This window comes from Mustela nigripes, chromosome 2 (genome assembly GCF_022355385.1).
Source record: "Mustela nigripes isolate SB6536 chromosome 2, MUSNIG.SB6536, whole genome shotgun sequence".
NCBI lineage: Eukaryota > Metazoa > Chordata > Mammalia > Carnivora > Mustelidae > Mustela > Mustela nigripes.
Window position 1 is genome coordinate 66,430,749 of NC_081558.1, and position 17,951 is coordinate 66,448,699.

General features: G+C 38.1%; 1 protein-coding gene across 7 annotated transcripts in view; it reads left to right on the plus strand.

Annotated features, from left to right (window-relative positions):
* Positions 1-17,951, plus strand: part of CNOT10 (CCR4-NOT transcription complex subunit 10) — an 82,067-nt gene that overhangs the window by 40,503 nt on the left and 23,613 nt on the right. For 4 of the 7 annotated variants that reach the window (XM_059390619.1, XM_059390621.1, XM_059390623.1 and 1 more), the window contains 4 exons: positions 1,153-1,355; positions 10,941-11,062; positions 12,279-12,455; positions 13,370-13,450. In XM_059390619.1, the coding sequence (XP_059246602.1) occupies positions 1,153-1,355; positions 10,941-11,062; positions 12,279-12,455; positions 13,370-13,450 (583 nt within the window). The remainder of the gene's footprint in view (positions 1-1,152; positions 1,356-10,940; positions 11,063-12,278; positions 12,456-13,369; positions 13,451-17,951) is intronic. The other 3 variants (XM_059390620.1, XM_059390622.1, XM_059390624.1) reach the window with 1 other exon arrangement.

The following is a 17,951-nucleotide window of genomic DNA, read 5'->3' on the forward strand; positions in this document are numbered from 1 at the left end:
TTTTTGGTGTTTTTTTTGTTGTTGTTTTCTTTTGTTTTTTAAGTAAGCTATATGCCCAGCATGGGGTTTGAACTCACAGCCCTGAAATTAAGAGTTGCATCCTTTACCTACTGAGCCAGCCACGTGCCCCTAAACTAGTTTTATTATAGCTTCTTTCCAAGGTTTCACATGGGATGTTATAGGCAGCCTGACAGTCTTTATTTTTTTAATTTTTTGCACCTGATAATCTTTGAGCAAATTCCTGAAGTCTCTTATGTTAATAATCATATGCGATGGATCCTTGACCTGGAATGCTTAAAATCAACCAATTATTTAGCTTTTTTAAACATAAAAACACTGATGAAATGTGTATCCAAAATTATAAGTAGTCTTATTTTGTTGTAGACTATGAAACTTCAAATAAGCAAGTACACCATAGTCGTCATAGATACAGTATATTTTTTATTTTCATAGGTTCCCAAACCCCTGCTAACATTAGCAGAATACTTCTGGCTAAAAAAGCACATTACAATAAAATGGTTAACCAAAATGAAAATTAAAAAAGAAAGTGAATCTTCTAAAAAGGTAGCAAGGTGGTTTAAGATTCATAGAATCTAGTCAGTGGGTCCTATCTTTGTTTTCCTGTCTGGACCATTGTTACCTGGGTAGCTGGCAAATAAGAGACATTTCTGGCTACACCAGCACAAGCAACTGAGATGACTCTGGAGAATATTTGTGGGGTTGAAGATAAAGATCATCACTAGCAGAGAGCTATTACAACTTTACACTGGTCTAGAACACCTGGGTGGCTCAGTTGGTTAAGTATCTACCTTTGGCTCACGTCATGATCCTGAGTTCCTGGGATCCAGTTCCATGTTGGGAATCTCTGCTCAGTAGGGAGTCTGCTTCTCCCTGTCTCATGCTGCTCTTCTGGCTTATGCTCTCTCTGTCAAATAAAATCATTAAAACAACAACAGCAAAAACTTCACACTGGGGTCCATGATATTAAACAAGGTAGTATTTAAGTATTTAACAGTATTTTCAATGTAATGTAATTAATGTAATTAATACATTACATTGATGTAATTACATCAATGTTATGTAATGTGTGTTCAATGTAACTATTATTTTTAATCTAATGATTTTTTTTTTTTACCTAATTTGTATCATTAGGCAAGAAATTTTCGGGAAGACCCATGTGTACATTGCTAACCAACAAGAGGTATGAGTTGCTATATAACTGTGGCATTCAGCTTCTTCACATTGGAAGACCTCTTGCTGCCTTTGAGTGTCTGATTGAAGCTGTTCAGGTTTATCATGCAAATCCCCGCCTCTGGCTAAGGCTGGCTGAATGCTGCATTGCTGCAAATAAGGGGGTGAGTGCTCCTTGGATATCTTTTTGTTCAAAACACCTCCCCTTGCTTGTTACATAGAAAACAAAAAATACTTGGAAACACACAAGACGTCATTCTCTTATAACTCTCAGGGAATTTATAAAGATAGTCTGCTCTTTAACAGTTGGATAAAATATTTAGTTTCTTAAAGTCATTTGTTAACATTCTGGTTCTTAAAATATAGCAGGCTGTATCAGCAGTCGCATTAAAGAGGTGAAGTCAACGAGAGGGCCATATCTGTTGGAACAGTGATCTACTAGCTGCTGGGTCAGGTTCCATATCATCTGCTGGCCTGGCCTGAGTATGGTATGTGCATCAGGTGGTTAGAGTAGGACTAAGACCATGAGTGTGGACAGAACTGTACAACACTACCTTTCCTTTGGTGCCTACGGGCTTTACTTTTGATTCCGTAAATGGTTCAGAATTCATGGATTATCAGGCTGTCTCCTTCACACCTTTGTCACCAGCGACTGTGAGAATTAGGCCAGTTTACATGGGTGTCCTTGCCTAGATTATCTGCATGTAGTGGTTGGTGGAAGCCTTTGAAATCTCAAGTGGGGAGTGGTCAGTAGGAGTAGAAGAAAGGTTGTATCAGAATTACCAGATGCCTGTATCACCCCCTTTCCTATCCCCCACCCATCCTTGCTGTGCTCTTTGGCTGTGTGGAGATTGGCAGGCCTGGCACCTGAGGTTTGCCTGCCATAGATGATATAGATGTTTTTACGCTCCTTCTACTGCTGAACAGCACTTCCTGAGGAACAGTTGCAAAAACTAACATTTAGAAGTATGTTTGCCTGGCAGTATTCACACATGATACTGAAGTAGTTTATGATTTGGTATGTATATACCACTAGGGGAAGAGATAAGTGCTGTCTTTGAAGGGCTTTAATCATTTATTTAAGTCTGATTTGTCTTTTAAAAGACAATTTTTTTTTTTTTTAAGATTTTATTTGAAGAGCGAGAACACAAGCAGGGAGAACAGCAGGCAGAGGGAGAGGGAGAAACAGGCTCCCTGCTGAGCAAGGAGCCTGATGTGGGACTCAGTCCTTGGACCCTGGGATCATGACTCAAGCCGAAGGTAGATGTTTAACTGACTGAGCCACCCAGGCACCCTAAAAGACAACTTTCTTATTGGATAATTCTTAAATTAACTGACAATTCTAGGTAGTATTTATATTTTTTTAAAACAATCTCTAGAAATTTCTTACTCTTTTTTTTTTTTAAAGATTTTATTTATTTGACAGACAGAGATCACAAGTAGGCAGAGAGGCAGGCAGAGAGAGAGTGAGAGAAGGAAGCAGGCTCCCTGCTAAGCAGAGAGCCTGATGTGGGACTCAATCCCAGGACCCTGAGATCATGACCTGAGTCGAAGGCAGCGGCTTAACCCACTGAACCACCCAGGCACCCCTAGAAATTTCTTACTCTTTATTCCATTGATGAATGTAAGGGTTGGAGGCCTCTCATTTGGATAGTTATTGGAAACCAGGGAATTAGATCATCTTAGGAGTAGAGAAATACAGTAAGGTTTAAAATTACTTATTTTTAGAAATAATACCTTTAGGATTGTCTTCATTCTATGGATTTTATTATGAAATCCTCCTCCCCCCAATTTTCTTATACAAAGTTCTAAATTTCTAATTTTTTTAAAAAGATTTTATTTATTTTGAGAGAGAAGAAAGAGTGTGCACAAAAGGCAGTGAAGGGCAGACAGAGAGGGAGAAGCGGACTCCATGCTGAGTAGGGAACCCAGTGCAGGGCTCAATCCCAGGATTGTGGGATCATGACCTGAGACAAAGGCAGACACTTAATCAACTGAGCCACCTACGCGTCTCCAGAATTTCTGATTTTTAAAAAATGGTAGGGGTGCCCTGGATGGCTATGTCAGTTGAGCATCCAACTCTTGGTTTTGGCTCCCATTGGGATCTCAGAGTTATGGGATGGAACCCTGCATCCAACCCTGTACTCAACAGTGTGGAGTCTGCTTGGGATTCTCCCTCTCCCTCCTTTGCTCCTCCCCCCTGCTCATACACACTCTCTCTGAAATAAATAAAAAGTCTTTTTTTTTTTTTTTTTAAGATTTTACTTACTCATTTGACAGAGAGGGAGACACAGCAAGACAGGGAACACAAACAGGGGGAATGTTAGAGGGAAAAGCAGGCTCCCCACTGAGCAGGGAGCATGACGCAGGTCTCAATCCCAGGGTCCTAGGATCATGACCTGAGCCAAAGGCAGCCACTCTAAATGGACTGAGCCACCCAGGTGCCCCAGTAAATAAAAATTTTTTTTAAATGGTAAAGATGACTTGATTGCCATAATTTGGTGAATCTCGGAACACTCAGTTTGTGCTACAAATAGGACTTTATCAAAAATAATTATCTAGGTGCGCTTGGGTGGCTCAGTGGGTTAAAGCCTCTGCCTTTGGCTCAGGTCAGGATCCCAGGGTCCTGGGATCGAGGCCCGAATCGGGCTCTCTGCTCATCAGGGAGCCTGCTTCCTCCTCTCTCTCTGCCTGCCTCTCTGCCTACTTGTGATCTCTGTCTGTCAAATAAATAAATAAAATCTTTAAAAAATATAATAATAATTATCTATGTCTATGCTAATCCTTCTAAAAAGGATCTGAAGTGCCCTAAAAGACAGTGAAAACAACCCCCAAAATAATCCTGAATAAAACCAGAAACCAGGGGTGCCTGGGTGGCTCAGTTGTTGGGCATCTGCCTTCGGCTCAGGTAACAATCCTGGGGTCCTGGGATCCAGCCCCACATGAGGCTCCCTCCTTGGCGGGAAGCCTGCATCTCCCTCTGCCTGCCTCTCCTGCTTGTGTTCCCTCTCTCACTGTGTGTGTCTCTCTCTCTCTCTCAAATAAATAAAATCTTAAAAAAAAAGGGGGGGGGGGGGACAAAATCCCAATAAGTAATATAAACTCCAAATAAAATTCCATAAAATGTATTTACTCAGTATAGAAGGAATATTGAACAAAGCAGTTTGTACCTTCAGAAATAAAACCATTTTGGAGGTGCCTGTGTGGCTCAGTCTGTTAAGCAAGAATCTGCCTTTGGCTCGGGTTATGATCCCAGGGTCCTGGGGACAGGGTCCCTGCTTATTCCTCTGCCCCCCCCCCCCTCTTGTGCACTCTCTCACTCTGTCTCTCTCTCAAATCTTTAAAAATAAGTAGATAAATTCATTTTTTAATAAGAAGAACCAATTAATTGTTAAATTGGTGATGCTGAGATGATTTATGTTCTGTTTATGTGATGCTCATTGCTTCAGACCTGCTTTTAGCAGAAGCAGGGCTTACACTTATTGGTTCAGTGTAATATATGTGAGATCTGCTCATTACAGAATGTAGACGTAATTGTAGGAAGGTATTTAAGCAATGTAAGAGGCGACTATTAAAATATATAAATAAAATGTGCTGTTTATTTTTCTTAGTTCTGAAACTCAGATATGTTGAGTGCTATTGCTGTTATGGCAGTGTAAAGTAATATTTTAATTACATATGATTCTTTGACATCATGACTCATCTGACACACTTTCTGGCTATTGGTGTATTATTTAAAGTATAGTTTATTATTGTGGATTTTTATTTCCATTCCATCTTTGTTTTCATCTATTACATATTCACAATCTAGCCATCTGATCTGTGTGGATGACCTTAAAGATCAGGAAAGAATGTATGGATGAATCTGGGGCAACTGAGTGGCTCAGTGGGTTAAGCCTCTACCTTCGGCTCAGGTCATGGTCAGGGTCCTGGGATCGAGCCCTGCATAGGGCTCTTTGCTCAATGGAAAGCCTGTTTCCCCCCGCCCCCCTGCCTCTGCCTGCCTCTCTGCCTACTTGTGATTTCTCTCTCTGTCAAAATAAACAATAAATATTTATTATTTATAAAAATAAATAATAATTAAATAATATATGTTTATTATATAATTATATATAATATTTTATATAATAAAATAAATAAATAATAAATAAAATCTTTTAAAAAAATGTGTGGATGAATCAGAATCATTCTAAATTTATCACTACCACAAGAAAAAGAAGTCAGAATGGAAGTCTCTCCCGGTACTGGTTCAGAATATCCACATTCTGTAATTTTTCATTAATGTTGCTTGGCTACCTCCTCGACACAAAATTTCCAATCAGAGAGAAACCTAGGTGATTCTGTCGGTTAAGGGTCCAACTTATGGTCTCCACTCAGGTCATGATCTCACGGTTGTGCGATCATGCCCCTCATTGGACTCTGTGCTCAGTGTGGAGTCTGCTTCAGATTCTCTCTCCCTCATTATCTCTCAAATAAATAAATAAAATCTTTTAAAAATATTTTTTACTTAGGGCACCTGGGTGGCTCAGTGGGTTGAGCCTCTGCCTTTGGCTCAGGTCATGATCTCGGGGTCCTGGGATCAAGCCCCGCATCAGGCTCTCTGCTCAACCGGGAGCCTGCTTCCCCCCTTTCTCTCTACCTGCCTCTTTGCCTACTTGTGACCTCTCTCTCTCTCTCTCAAATCAATAAATAAAATCTTAAAATATATATATATATTCTCAAAAAAATATATAGTTTTTACTCAGAACAGTTCTGTTGTATTTTTAAGCATGTTGTATTTTTTAAGCACTGTGTATTATTTTTGTTTGAAATGAATATGCATGTGAGTCCTTGTTTTATTAGAAGTCATAAATAGAAGTACAACCATAATAAACTTATAGTAGGAACAACAACAGTACAGAAACATTATGCTTAGAGAAGGACTTTCAGCAGGGCACAGTTTAGCTCTGAGTTCATATGGATTGGCTCCAGTTTATTCCTGCATATGAGAATCTGCCTGACTTTATATGACTAATTGGGAATCCACCTCAGGTAACTCAGAGACTTTGAGTGAAAGGGACGATGAAGGCAGCTGACATCCACCATTAACTTGCCATAGTAAGATGATGCATCTTAGTGAAATATCCTAAAATACTGTATATGTGTAAGTAGCTTTTACTGTTTTCTTTTACTGGGTTTTAGGATTTTAATTTCCTAGAAGGCAAGAATTGAGCCCATGTAAATTTCAACATATAGCTTGTCCAAGTTTAGAAGTTGTTGACAATTTAATGCTTCCAATGAAGAAGGACAAGATTTGTGTTTTAGAAAATAGAGGTGTTTCCCTTTTTCATTGAGTTTTTGTGGCTCTCCTATGTTTCCTTACTCTGATGTCAAAGTACCGTAATATGCAGCATGGTTCCTGGGATGTAGAATGTTCTAAAGAAATGCTTGAGTCATTCTTGAATGGCCTTTTTTCCTTAGTATTACCTCAGACTTCATATTAAAATACGGCATGTAATGGACATCAGAAGAAAGCAGGAGTGGCAATCCTTATATCAGATCAATTAGATTTTAAGCCAAAGACTATAATAAGAGATGAGGAAGGACACTATATCATACTCAAAGGGTCTGTCCAACAAGAAGATTTAACAATTTTAAATATCTATGCCCCCAACGTGGGAGCAGCCAACTATATAAACCAATTAATAACAAAATCGAAGAAACACATCAACAATAATACAATAATAGTAGGGGACTTTAACACTCCCCTCACTGAAATGGACAGATCATCCAAGCAAAAGATCAGCAAGGAAATAAAGGCCTTAAACGACACACTGGACCAGATGGACATCACAGATATATTCAGAACATTTCATCCCAAAGCAACAGAATACACATTCTTCTCTAGTGCACATGGAACATTCTCCAGAATAGATCACATCCTGGGTCCTAAATCAGGACTCAACCGGTATCAAAAGATTGGGATCATTCCCTGCATATTTTCAGACCACAATGCTCTAAAGCTAGAACTCAACCACAAAAGGAAGTTTGGAAAGAACCCAAATACATGGAGACTAAACAGTATCCTTCTAAAGAATGAATGGGTCAACCGGGAAATTAAAGAAGAATTGAAAAAAATTATGGAAACAAATGATAATGAAAATACAACGGTTCAAAATCTGTGGGACACAACAAAGGCAGTCCTGAGAGGAAAATATATAGCGGTACAAGCCTTTCTCAAGAAACAAGAAAGGTCTCAGGTACACAATCTAACCCTACACCTAAAGGAGCTGGAGAAAGAACAAGAAAGAAACCCTAAGCCTAGCAGGAGAAGAGAAATCATAAAGATCAGAGCAGAAATCAATGAAATAGAAACCAAAAAAAAATAGAACAAATCAACGAAAGTAGGAGCTGGTTCTTTGAAAGAATTAATAAAATTGATAAACCCCTGGCCAGACTTATCAAAAAGAAAAGAGAAAGGACCCAAATAAATAAAATCATGAATGAAAGAGGAGAGATCACAACTAACACCAAAGAAATACAAACTATTATAAGAACATACTATGAGCAACTCTACGGCAATAAATTTGACAATCTGGAAGAAATGGATGCATTCCTAGAAACATATAAACTACCACAACTGAACCAGGAAGAAATAGAAAGCCTGAACAGACCCATAACCAGTAAGGAGATTGAAACAGTCATTAAAAATCTCCAAACAAACAAAAGCCCAGGGCCAGACGGCTTCCCGGGGGAATTCTACCAAACATTTAAAGAAGAACTAATTCCTATTCTCCTGAAACTGTTCCAAAAAATAGAAATGGAAGGAAAACTTCCAAACTCATTTTATGAGGCCAGCATCACCTTGATCCCAAAACCAGACAAGGATCCCACCAAAAAAGAGAGCTATAGACCGATATCCTTGATGAACACAGATGCGAAAATACTCAACAAAATACTAGCCAATAGGATTCAACAGTACATTAAAAAGATTATTCACCACGACCAAGTGGGATTTATTCCAGGGCTGCAAGGTTGGTTCAACATCCGCAAATCAGTCAATGTGATACAACACATCAATAAAAGAAAGAACAAGAACCATATGATACTCTCAATAGATGCTGAAAAAGCATTTGACAAAGTACAACATCCCTTCCTGATCAAAACTCTTCAAAGTGTAGGGATAGAGGGCACATACCTCAATATCATCAAAGCCATCTATGAAAAACCCACCGCAAATATCATTCTCAATGGAGAAAAACTGAAAGCTTTTCCACTAAGGTCAGGAACACGGCAGGGATGTCCATTATCACCACTGCTATTCAACATAGTACTAGACGTCCTAGCCTCAGCAGTCAGACAACAAAAGGAAATTAAAGGCATCCAAATCAGCAAAGAAGAAGTCAAATTATCACTCTTCGCAGATGATATGATACTATATGTGGAAAACCCAAAGACTCCACTCCAAAACTGCTAGAACTTATACAGGAATTCAGTAAAGTGTCAGGATATAAAATCAATGCACAGAAATCAGTTGCATTTCTCTACACCAACAGCAAGACAGAAGAAAGGGAAATTAAGGAGTCAATCCCATTTACAATTGCACCCAAAACCATAAGATACCTAGGAATAAACCTAACCAAAGAGACACAGAATCTATACTCAGAAAACTATAAAGCACTCATGAAAGAAATTGAGGAAGACACAAAGAAATGGAAAAATGTTCCATGCTCCTGGATTGGAAGAATAAATATTGTGAAAATGTCTATGCTACCTAAAGCAATCTACACATTTAATGCAATTCCTATCAAAGTACCATCCATCTTTTTCAAAGAAATGGAACAAATAATTCTAAAATTTATATGGAACCAGAAAAGACCTCGAATAGCTAAAGGGATATTGAAAAAGAAAGCCAACGTTGGTGGCATCACAATCCCGGACTTCAAGCTCTATTACAAAGCTGTCATCATCAAGACAGCATAGTACTGGCACAAAAACAGACACATAGATCAATGGAACAGAATAGAGAGCCCAGAAATAGACTCTCAACTCTATGGTCAACTAATCTTCGACAAAGCAGGAAAGAATGTCCAATGGAAAAAAGACAGCCTCTTCAATAAATGGTGCTGGGAAAATTGGACAGCCACATGCAGAAAAATGAAATTGGACCATTTCCTTACACCACACACAAAAATAGACTCAAAATGGATGAAGGACCTCAATGTGCGAAAGGAATCCATCAAAATCCTTGAGGAGAACACAGGCAGCAACCTCTTTGACCTCATCCGCAGCAACATCTTCCTAGGAACAACGCCAAAGGCAAGGGAAACAAGGGCAAAAATGAACTATTGGGATTTCATCAAGATCAAAAGCTTTTGCACAGCAAAGGAAACAGTTCACAAAATCAAAAGACAACTGACAGAATGGGAGAAGATATTTGCAAACGACATATCAGATAAAGGACTAGTGTCCAGAATCTATAAAGAACTTAGCAAACTCAACACCCAAAGAACAAATAATCCAATCAAGAAATGGGCAGAGGACATGAGCAGACATTTCTGCAAAGAAGACATCCAGATGGCCAACAGACACATGAAAAAGTGCTCCATATCACTCGGCATCAGGGAAATACAAATCAAAACCACAATGTGATATCACCTCACACCAGTCAGAATGGCTAAAATCAACAAGTCAGGAAATGACAGATGCTGGCAAGGATGCGGAGAAAGGGGAACCCTCCTACACTGTTGGTGGGAATGCAAGCTGGTGCAACCTCTCTGGAAAACAGCATGGAGGTTCCTCAAAATGTTGAAAATAGAACTGCCCTATGACCCAGCAATTGCACTATTGGGCATTTACCCTAAAGATACAAACGTAGTGATCCAAAGGGGCACGTGCACCCGAATGTTTATAGCAGTAATGTCCACAATAGCCAAACTATGGAAAGAACCTAGATGTCCATCAACAGATAAATGGATCAAGAAGATGTGGTATATATACACAATGGAATACTATGCAGCCATCAAAAGAAATGAAATCTTGCCATTTGCGACAACATGGATGGAACTAGAGCGTATCATGCTTAGCGAAATAAGTCAAGCAGAGAAAGACAACTATCATATGATCTCCCTGATATGAGGAAGTGGTGATGCAACATGGGGGCTTAAGTGGGTAGGAGAAGAATAAATGAAACAAGATGGGATTGGGAGGGAGACAAACCATAAGTGACTCTTAATCTCACAAAACAAACTGAGGGGGGCCCCTGGGTGGCTCAGTGGATTAAAGCCTCTGTCTTCAGCTCAGGTCATGATCCCAGGGTCCTGGGATCGAGCCCCACATCGGGCTCTCTGCTCAGCAGGGAGCCTGCTTCCCCACTCTCTCTCTGCCTGCTTGTCATCTCTGTCAAATAAATAAATAAAATATTAAAAAAAAAAAAAAACAAAGGGTTCCTGGGGTGAGGGGGTTTGGGACAAGGGGGTGGGATTATGGACTTTGGGGAGGGTATGTGCTTTGGTGAGTGCTGTGAAGTGTGTAAATCTGGTGATTCACAGACCTATACCCCTGGTGATAAAAATATATGTTTATAAAATACGGCATGTATCACAGACCTCCTGCTTCATGTACTAACTACCCTTCAGTATGGACACCCTTCTCTCCACATCAGTAGATCTTAGGAACTTCCTTGGAGTAACTGGAAAAGTATTAGATCATTTTTCACATCCTGTCTTACAGTTGCATTAAATTAATTGGAAATTATTTGTATTTTGCAGACTGCTGAACAAGAAACTAAAGGCCTTCCAAGTAAGAAAGGAATTGTACAGTCTATTGTTGGTCAAGGCTATCATCGTAAAATAGTTCTGGCATCACAGTCCATACAGAATACTGTATATAAGTAAGTATTTTGCAAAGAGGAAGTCTAGATATTTAACATTGTTTCACATAATATTATTTATGTATAAAAATATGCAAAAGACTTATCACTTCATGGGAGGAACCACTTTGTAGCTAGATTTTATTGCTACTTCAACAAGTACATCCCCTGTATAGGTTCACAGTGAGTATTCCCTGATACAGGATTTCATTTTATTACATATGTGCTGAAACTGTTGATGGCCTGAGAGACCCTGGTCTATTTAGTACCATTATTCACAATGTCCAGAAGAGGGCATCTTGATGTTTCCTTTTTATATAATTTATTATGTAATTTATCATAGATGCTTTTTATTTAGGTGTTTTCTTATAGTCCCTAAAACTAATTCTTAGTATTTAGAAAGAAAAGTACTAATAATACACAAAGTAACCAAAGATTAGAAAGCTGTCACATGTAAACCTTCAATAACTTTTAAATATGAACATTTTTATCTTGTATAAAGATTCCAATTTGGAGTTGCTGTTATTTCTAAAGTAGTAAGCTTTATAAAAAATTTGCTATTGTTTTACTTTCCCACAAAATAAAATTGTTCCACTGCCATTTAAAAGTTCTTCCAAAGTTTTAATAATAGTAACTGGCACACAATAGTTTGGTCTTAGTTTATTTCAACCATAATGCACTTTTCTTTTAAAGGCTTAAGATGAAGGATCATCTTCTTACAATTTCAAAATTACTACTGCTTTTCACCTTTATTTTCCTAATAAAGATTAGTTTGGTGTATTGAACAATAGAAAGTTACATAAAATCTCAAAAAAATTATAAGACAAAACTTAGAAGTATTTTCAAAATGAGACTTAAATGTGAATATCTACGTTCTTTCCAATTCTTACTGTACTTGCCCCAGTCCTCACTACAGTTTTCCTTGTCTATAACTCTTCTGTTACATTAACAGCAACATTACAGATAACCTTTAAGCTGGTTTCCATCCTTAATCCCATTCCTAGAGTACAATTTATGTGATGTTTGTACTTGCTATATATTATTCATACGTTTTTAAATTTTATATGTAATATTTAGGATTTAGGTTCTTTAGGATTCTTTTATAACTGCTTTTTTTCAAATTTCTACCTGTTGGCAAATTTTCATTTACAGTTATATTGGTTTTTTCCCTGATACTAGAAAAGTCTTATTTATTTTTAAGTTATTTACTTAGCTAATTTGGTTTTGTTTTTTTAAGTGATGGACAGTCTTCAGCCATTCCTGTAGCCAGTATGGAGTTTGCAGCCATTTGTCTCAGAAATGCCTTGTTGCTCTTACCCGAGGAACAGCAAGATCCAAAGCAGGAAAATGGGTCTAAAAATAGTAATCAATTAGGTGGGAACACGGAAAGCAGTGAAAGCAGTGAAACTTGCAGGTATTCTAATCCCTTTGGCCCCCTTTGGTGAAACCCCTCATGACTTCACCAGTAAGCCTCTTTGTCCTTTAGATGAATTCCTAAAATCTGGAGCCTGAATTTCCTAAATCCCCTGTTTTGATTAATAAGAAAGGAAAGTATGAATGTTAAGTATTTCTGGAAGAGAGAAGTAATTTGAAGACTGAGGAGAGAACCTTCGAAAAGTGGAAAGAAACAGCTTTTCTTTAACAGGAGTATTTGTAAAGAAATTGCTCTCAGAGAGGGCACTTTGTTTTTACGTTTGTTAAAATACCTAAATCCTGAAACTTCTCCTTTCTTCTTAACCTGTGCCTTTTCTCGTACTATTCCATAAACCATTAACCTCCAGAATATTTCTATAGTTTTTTAGTGTAAGTTAAATACTAACCACTCTCCAGAAATTAAGAGAACTTTTGGTAATAATAAAACACCATTATATATAAAGTTCTTTTTGCACATGGCACCTTTAAATTGAAGTGTTTCATTCCAGTGTCTTTTGTTGATTTTGATAGAAATATATGTATTAAAGAAAATTTGAAACAAAATTACAGGGTTTTTTTTTTTCCCCTCCATCAGGGGGTTATGTTTTGCTGTAGTTGATAAAAAGCAATCAGAAGACCAAGAAACGTGTGAAAATACAGGAGTGGTTTCCTTTGTAGAGATACTATTTACAATTAGAAATTTTTAGAAACAGTATTTTGTACTAGGGGAAAAAACTGAAATACAGTATATCTTTAACACACTGGTGATACCAACCTACTAAGCATTTTGCATTTGTTGTTTTTGGCTCTTTTTATGTTTGGCATAAACAATTGCATGTGAGTGGGGAGAGGGAAACAATTTTATATTTAATTGTTTATTTGCTTTTCATAATTTAGAGTCTATCTTTATTTTAGCAGTAAAAGCCATGATGGAGATAAATTCATTCCAGCTCCACCTTCTTCTCCATTGAGAAAACAAGAATTAGAAAACTTAAAGTGAGTATCTAAACAAAATTAGTATAGCAACTAGTGTACATTATTTCCAATCTTTGTTAATTTATGAATTACATTGATAGAATGTCAAATGTTAAACCAACCTTTCAATCTTGTGATAAACCCCGCTAGTCAAAATGTGTTATTTTTTTTTATAAATTGTTGGATTCAATTTATTAATATTTTGCCAGGAATACTTACTTCTTGGGTGCCTCACTGGCTCAGTTGGTGGAGCATGCAACTCTTGATCTTGGGGTTCTGAGTTTGAGCCCCATGTTGGGTATAGATATTACTTAAAAATAAAATCTTGGGGTGCCTGGGTGGCTCAGTGGGTTGAGCTGCTGCCTTCGGCTCAGGTCATGATCTCAGAGTCCTGGGATCAAGTCCTGCATCGGGCTCTCTGCTCAGCAGAGAGCCTGCTTCCCTCCCTCTCTCTCTGCCTGCCTCTCCAACTACTTGTGATTTCTCTCTGTCAAATAAATAAATAAAATCTTTATAAAAAAAAGAAAAATAAAAAAAAATAAAATCTTGATGGGTGCTGGGTGGCTTGTCATTAGTGGCTGCTTTCAGCTCAGGTCGTGATTCCAGAGTCTTGGGATCTAGCCCCACATCCGACTCCCCACTCAGCGGGAAGCCAGCTTCTCCCTTGTGCACTCCTCCCTGCTTGTGTTCCCACTCTCACTGTGTCTCTCTCTGTCAAATAAATAAATAAAATCTTAAAAAAAATAAAATCTTCAAAGAGAAAATCCATCTTTTATATTCAGCAAGATAATTACCACTTTCAGCTGATTCTAGTTTCCATAAGATACCATTTTTCTTCATTCTGAGGCTCTTCTTTCAACATTTCTTACAATATAGGTCTTAATTTTCCTAGGATTTTTGGGTTTTGTTTTTATACTTTTAGCTCTTTAAATCTACAGTTGTTGGGTGCCTGAGTGGCTCAGTTGTTAAGCATCTGCCTTTGGCTCAGGTCATGATTCCAGGGTCCTGGGATTGAGCCCCACATTGGGCTCCCTCCTTGGCAGGAAGCCTGCCTTTCCCTTTCCCATTCCCTCTGTTTGTGTTCCCTCTCTGGCTGTCTCTCTCTGTGCCCGAAAATAAATAAATAAATAAATCTACAATTGTCTTTATTTCATGTTCATTCTTAGAGGATGTTTTTGCTAAAAATAGAACTCTCGGTTGGTAGTTTGTTTTTCCTTTCACTGAGTTCTTTGAAGAGGTCACTGCATTATCTTCAACCTCTGTTATTTGTGATTAGAAGTTTATAGTCATTCTACAGAGGTGCCATTTTTCTATCTATTGTTTTTCAGCAATTAGACTGATGAGTCTGAGTGTGATTTTCTTCATTTTTACTCTTAGAGTTAGCTGACTTTAAGTCTATAAATTTATCTTAAAACTAATTTGATATATTTTGACCATAATTTCCTCATATTATTTCTGGAGCTAGGCTGAACGATACAGCATTACTTTTAAAAATGATTTCAGTAGGGGGCACCTGGGTGGCTCAGTGGGTTAAGCCTCTGCCTTCTGCTCAGGTCATGATCTCAGGGTCCTAGGATCAAGCTCTGCATCTGGCTCTTTGCTCGGCAGGGAGCCTGCTTCCCCCTCTTCTCTGCCTACTTTGTATCTCTCTCTCTCTCTGTCAAATAAAGAAAATCTTTTTTAAAAAATGATTTCAGTAATGGAATTGCAAATTAAAATGAAAAGAAAGAGCCATTTTTTTTTTACTAGAATTATTACTATTTTTCAAGAGCCGTGATTTCTTATGTTTTTGCCTACTGCACAAGATTGACAAAAATATATTTAAACGTATATATGTTGCTGGTAGCATTGTAAATTGATGGATTACTTTTGGAAACATTTCATTTATTCCCACTTTTTTCTTAACAGTGCTAGCCTTGTAAAAGGTACAGAGAAATTAGAGATAGAGGGAAAAAACACTGCCTTCAAAAAGAAGGGGTGCCTCAGTGGCTCAGTGGGTTAAGCAACTGCCTTCAGCTCGGGTTGCAGTCTCAGAGTCCTGAGATGGAGCCCAGTGTCCGTCTCCTTGCTCATTGGGGAGCCTGAATCTCCCTCTCCCTCTACCTTCTACTCGACCTGATTGTACATGCTCTCTCTCTCTCTAACAAATAAATAAATAAAATTAAACAAAGAAAACAAAAGCAGATGGTGAGGAGCACCTCAGTGGCTCAGTCAGTTGAGTGTCCAACTCTTGATTTCAGCTCAGGTCTGATCTTCGATTGTGCAATCAAAGCCCACATGGGGCTCCGCACCCAGTGGGGAGTCTACTTCTGTTCTTCTCTCCCTCTCCCCCTCCCCCAACTGGCATGCTCTCTGTCTCTCTCAAATAAATAAATCTTTTTTTCTTTTTTTTAAGCAGATGTCCAACACTTAGGAGAAAAAGATATTAGTAGCTTAGTTATTAGGTGGTGAGATTTGGGGTGTCCCTTTTTTCCTTGTGATTGTACCCTAAGAAGTGAAAAATTGCATCACTTTACAATTTTGCATTTCTTTCAGTCTGCTCAAGGTGCTCAGTCTGATGCCAAGGTTTACTGATGGCCTGCATTTCTTTTTCTGTGAACCACCTATTTGTAGAATTTACCATATTCATATTGGGATTTTCATCCTTTTTTTTTTTTACAAGAGTTCTTTTTTTTTTTTTTTTTTTTTAAGATTTTATTTATTTATTTGACAGAGAGAGATTACAAGTAGGCAGAGAGGCAGGCAGAGAGAGAGAGGAGGAAGCAGGCTCCCTGCTGAGCAGAGAGCCCGATGCGGGACTTGATCCCAGGACCCTGAGATCATGACCTGAGCCGAAGGCAGCGGCTTAACCCACTGAGCCACCCAGGCGCCCCAAGAGTTCTTATATATTATAGAAATTGGCCTTTGTTAGTGATATTAGTTGTAAAACAGAATTTCATAAGTATTCATGTAATGTGTAGAAAGGCCTTCTTGCCTCCAAGGATGAGAAAATAATTCACCCGTGTCTTCTAGCATTTGTCACAATCACCAATCTAAATTTCTGTTTCATCTAGAATGTATTTTATAGCAATTAATAAAGCAGGGATCTATCTTTACTGTGTGTAATTTTTCCTAGTATAATCCATTTGATTAAGTTCACTTAACTTTCAAATCAAACATGAAACAACTATAAAATGTTAAGATTCTAGGTCTAAACAGTTTAAAATTATATTTTTATAAAACAACATATATATTTATTTGCATAAAATAATTAGAGGGATCTATGTCAAAACCTTCATGGTGGTTATCCGGGAATGGTGGAATAACTGATGATTTTTATTTTCTTACGGGGTATCTGTTTTTTCTAATTCGTTAAAAAGGAAGATATTTCATTAATGTTAGCAATGCCCCTCCTTGCATATCTAGTATTTTTGGAGGAAGATTGGCCAGTGGATGTATTCTTTTCTCTCTCTCTCTCTTTTTTTCCCCTATTTAAATAAAGATGTGCCCTTTTCATTTTTCTTTTTCTTTTATTTTTTAAGATTTTTATTCATTTATTTTGAGAGAGAGGGGATTCATTAATTATAATAATTATAATCATTCATTAATTAGTAAGTTATTTATTTGTTTGTTTTGTATGTGAGAGAGAGAAAAGGAGAGAGGGTGCTTGTGTGGACCGGAGGAGGGGCAGAGTGAGAGAGAGTCTCAAACAGACTCCACACTGAGTGCAGAGTCTTGACACAGTGCCCAGTCCCACAACCCCAAGATCATGACCTGAGCTGAATTCGAGTTAGGCGCTTAACTGACTGAGCCACCTAGATGCCCCCAAGATGTGCCCTTTTCCTGATCATATCCTGTCAGATCAGTGTGTTTATGATAGGGCATTGCTGTCCATGAGCCCAGGGCTCTATGCACCATTCTCACCTAGACAACAACTTTTTATTTCTTTATTTTATTCTATTCTATTGAGGTATACCAGAAATTCCCTCTTTGCATTAATACCCCTCTCTGTCCTGGGTTTTATTATCAGGAGGAAGGAATTAATCCTCTGATTATATGGAGGATTAAATCTTTAGTTCAGTTAGAAATGAATTGGCCATATAAGATTTTGAAAGTAAAGTTTTGGTTTTTTGAAACTTGACAAAGTTAATTAAATGTTTCCTTGGGGCGCCTTGGTGGCTTAGTCTGTGAGCATCTGCCTTCGGCTCAGGCCAAGATCCCAGGGTCCTGGGATCCAGCACTGCACCAGGCTTTCTGCTCTGTGGGGAACCTGCCTCTCCCACTTCTCACTGCTTGTGCTCTGTCTTGCTGTCTCTCTCTCTCAAAAAAAAATGAAATCTTTAAAAAAAAAAAAATGTTTCCTCAGTAATCTTTAGTTATACTAAAATTTCTTGAATTCTCAGATGACCCATAAGATAGCAAGGAGATAAAAGTACTGTAACAAATTACCAGTAAAGGGACACTTCTGTGGCTCAGTCGGTTAAGTGTCTGACTCTTGATTTCAGCTCAGGTAATGATCTTAGGGTCGTGGGATCGAGCCCCA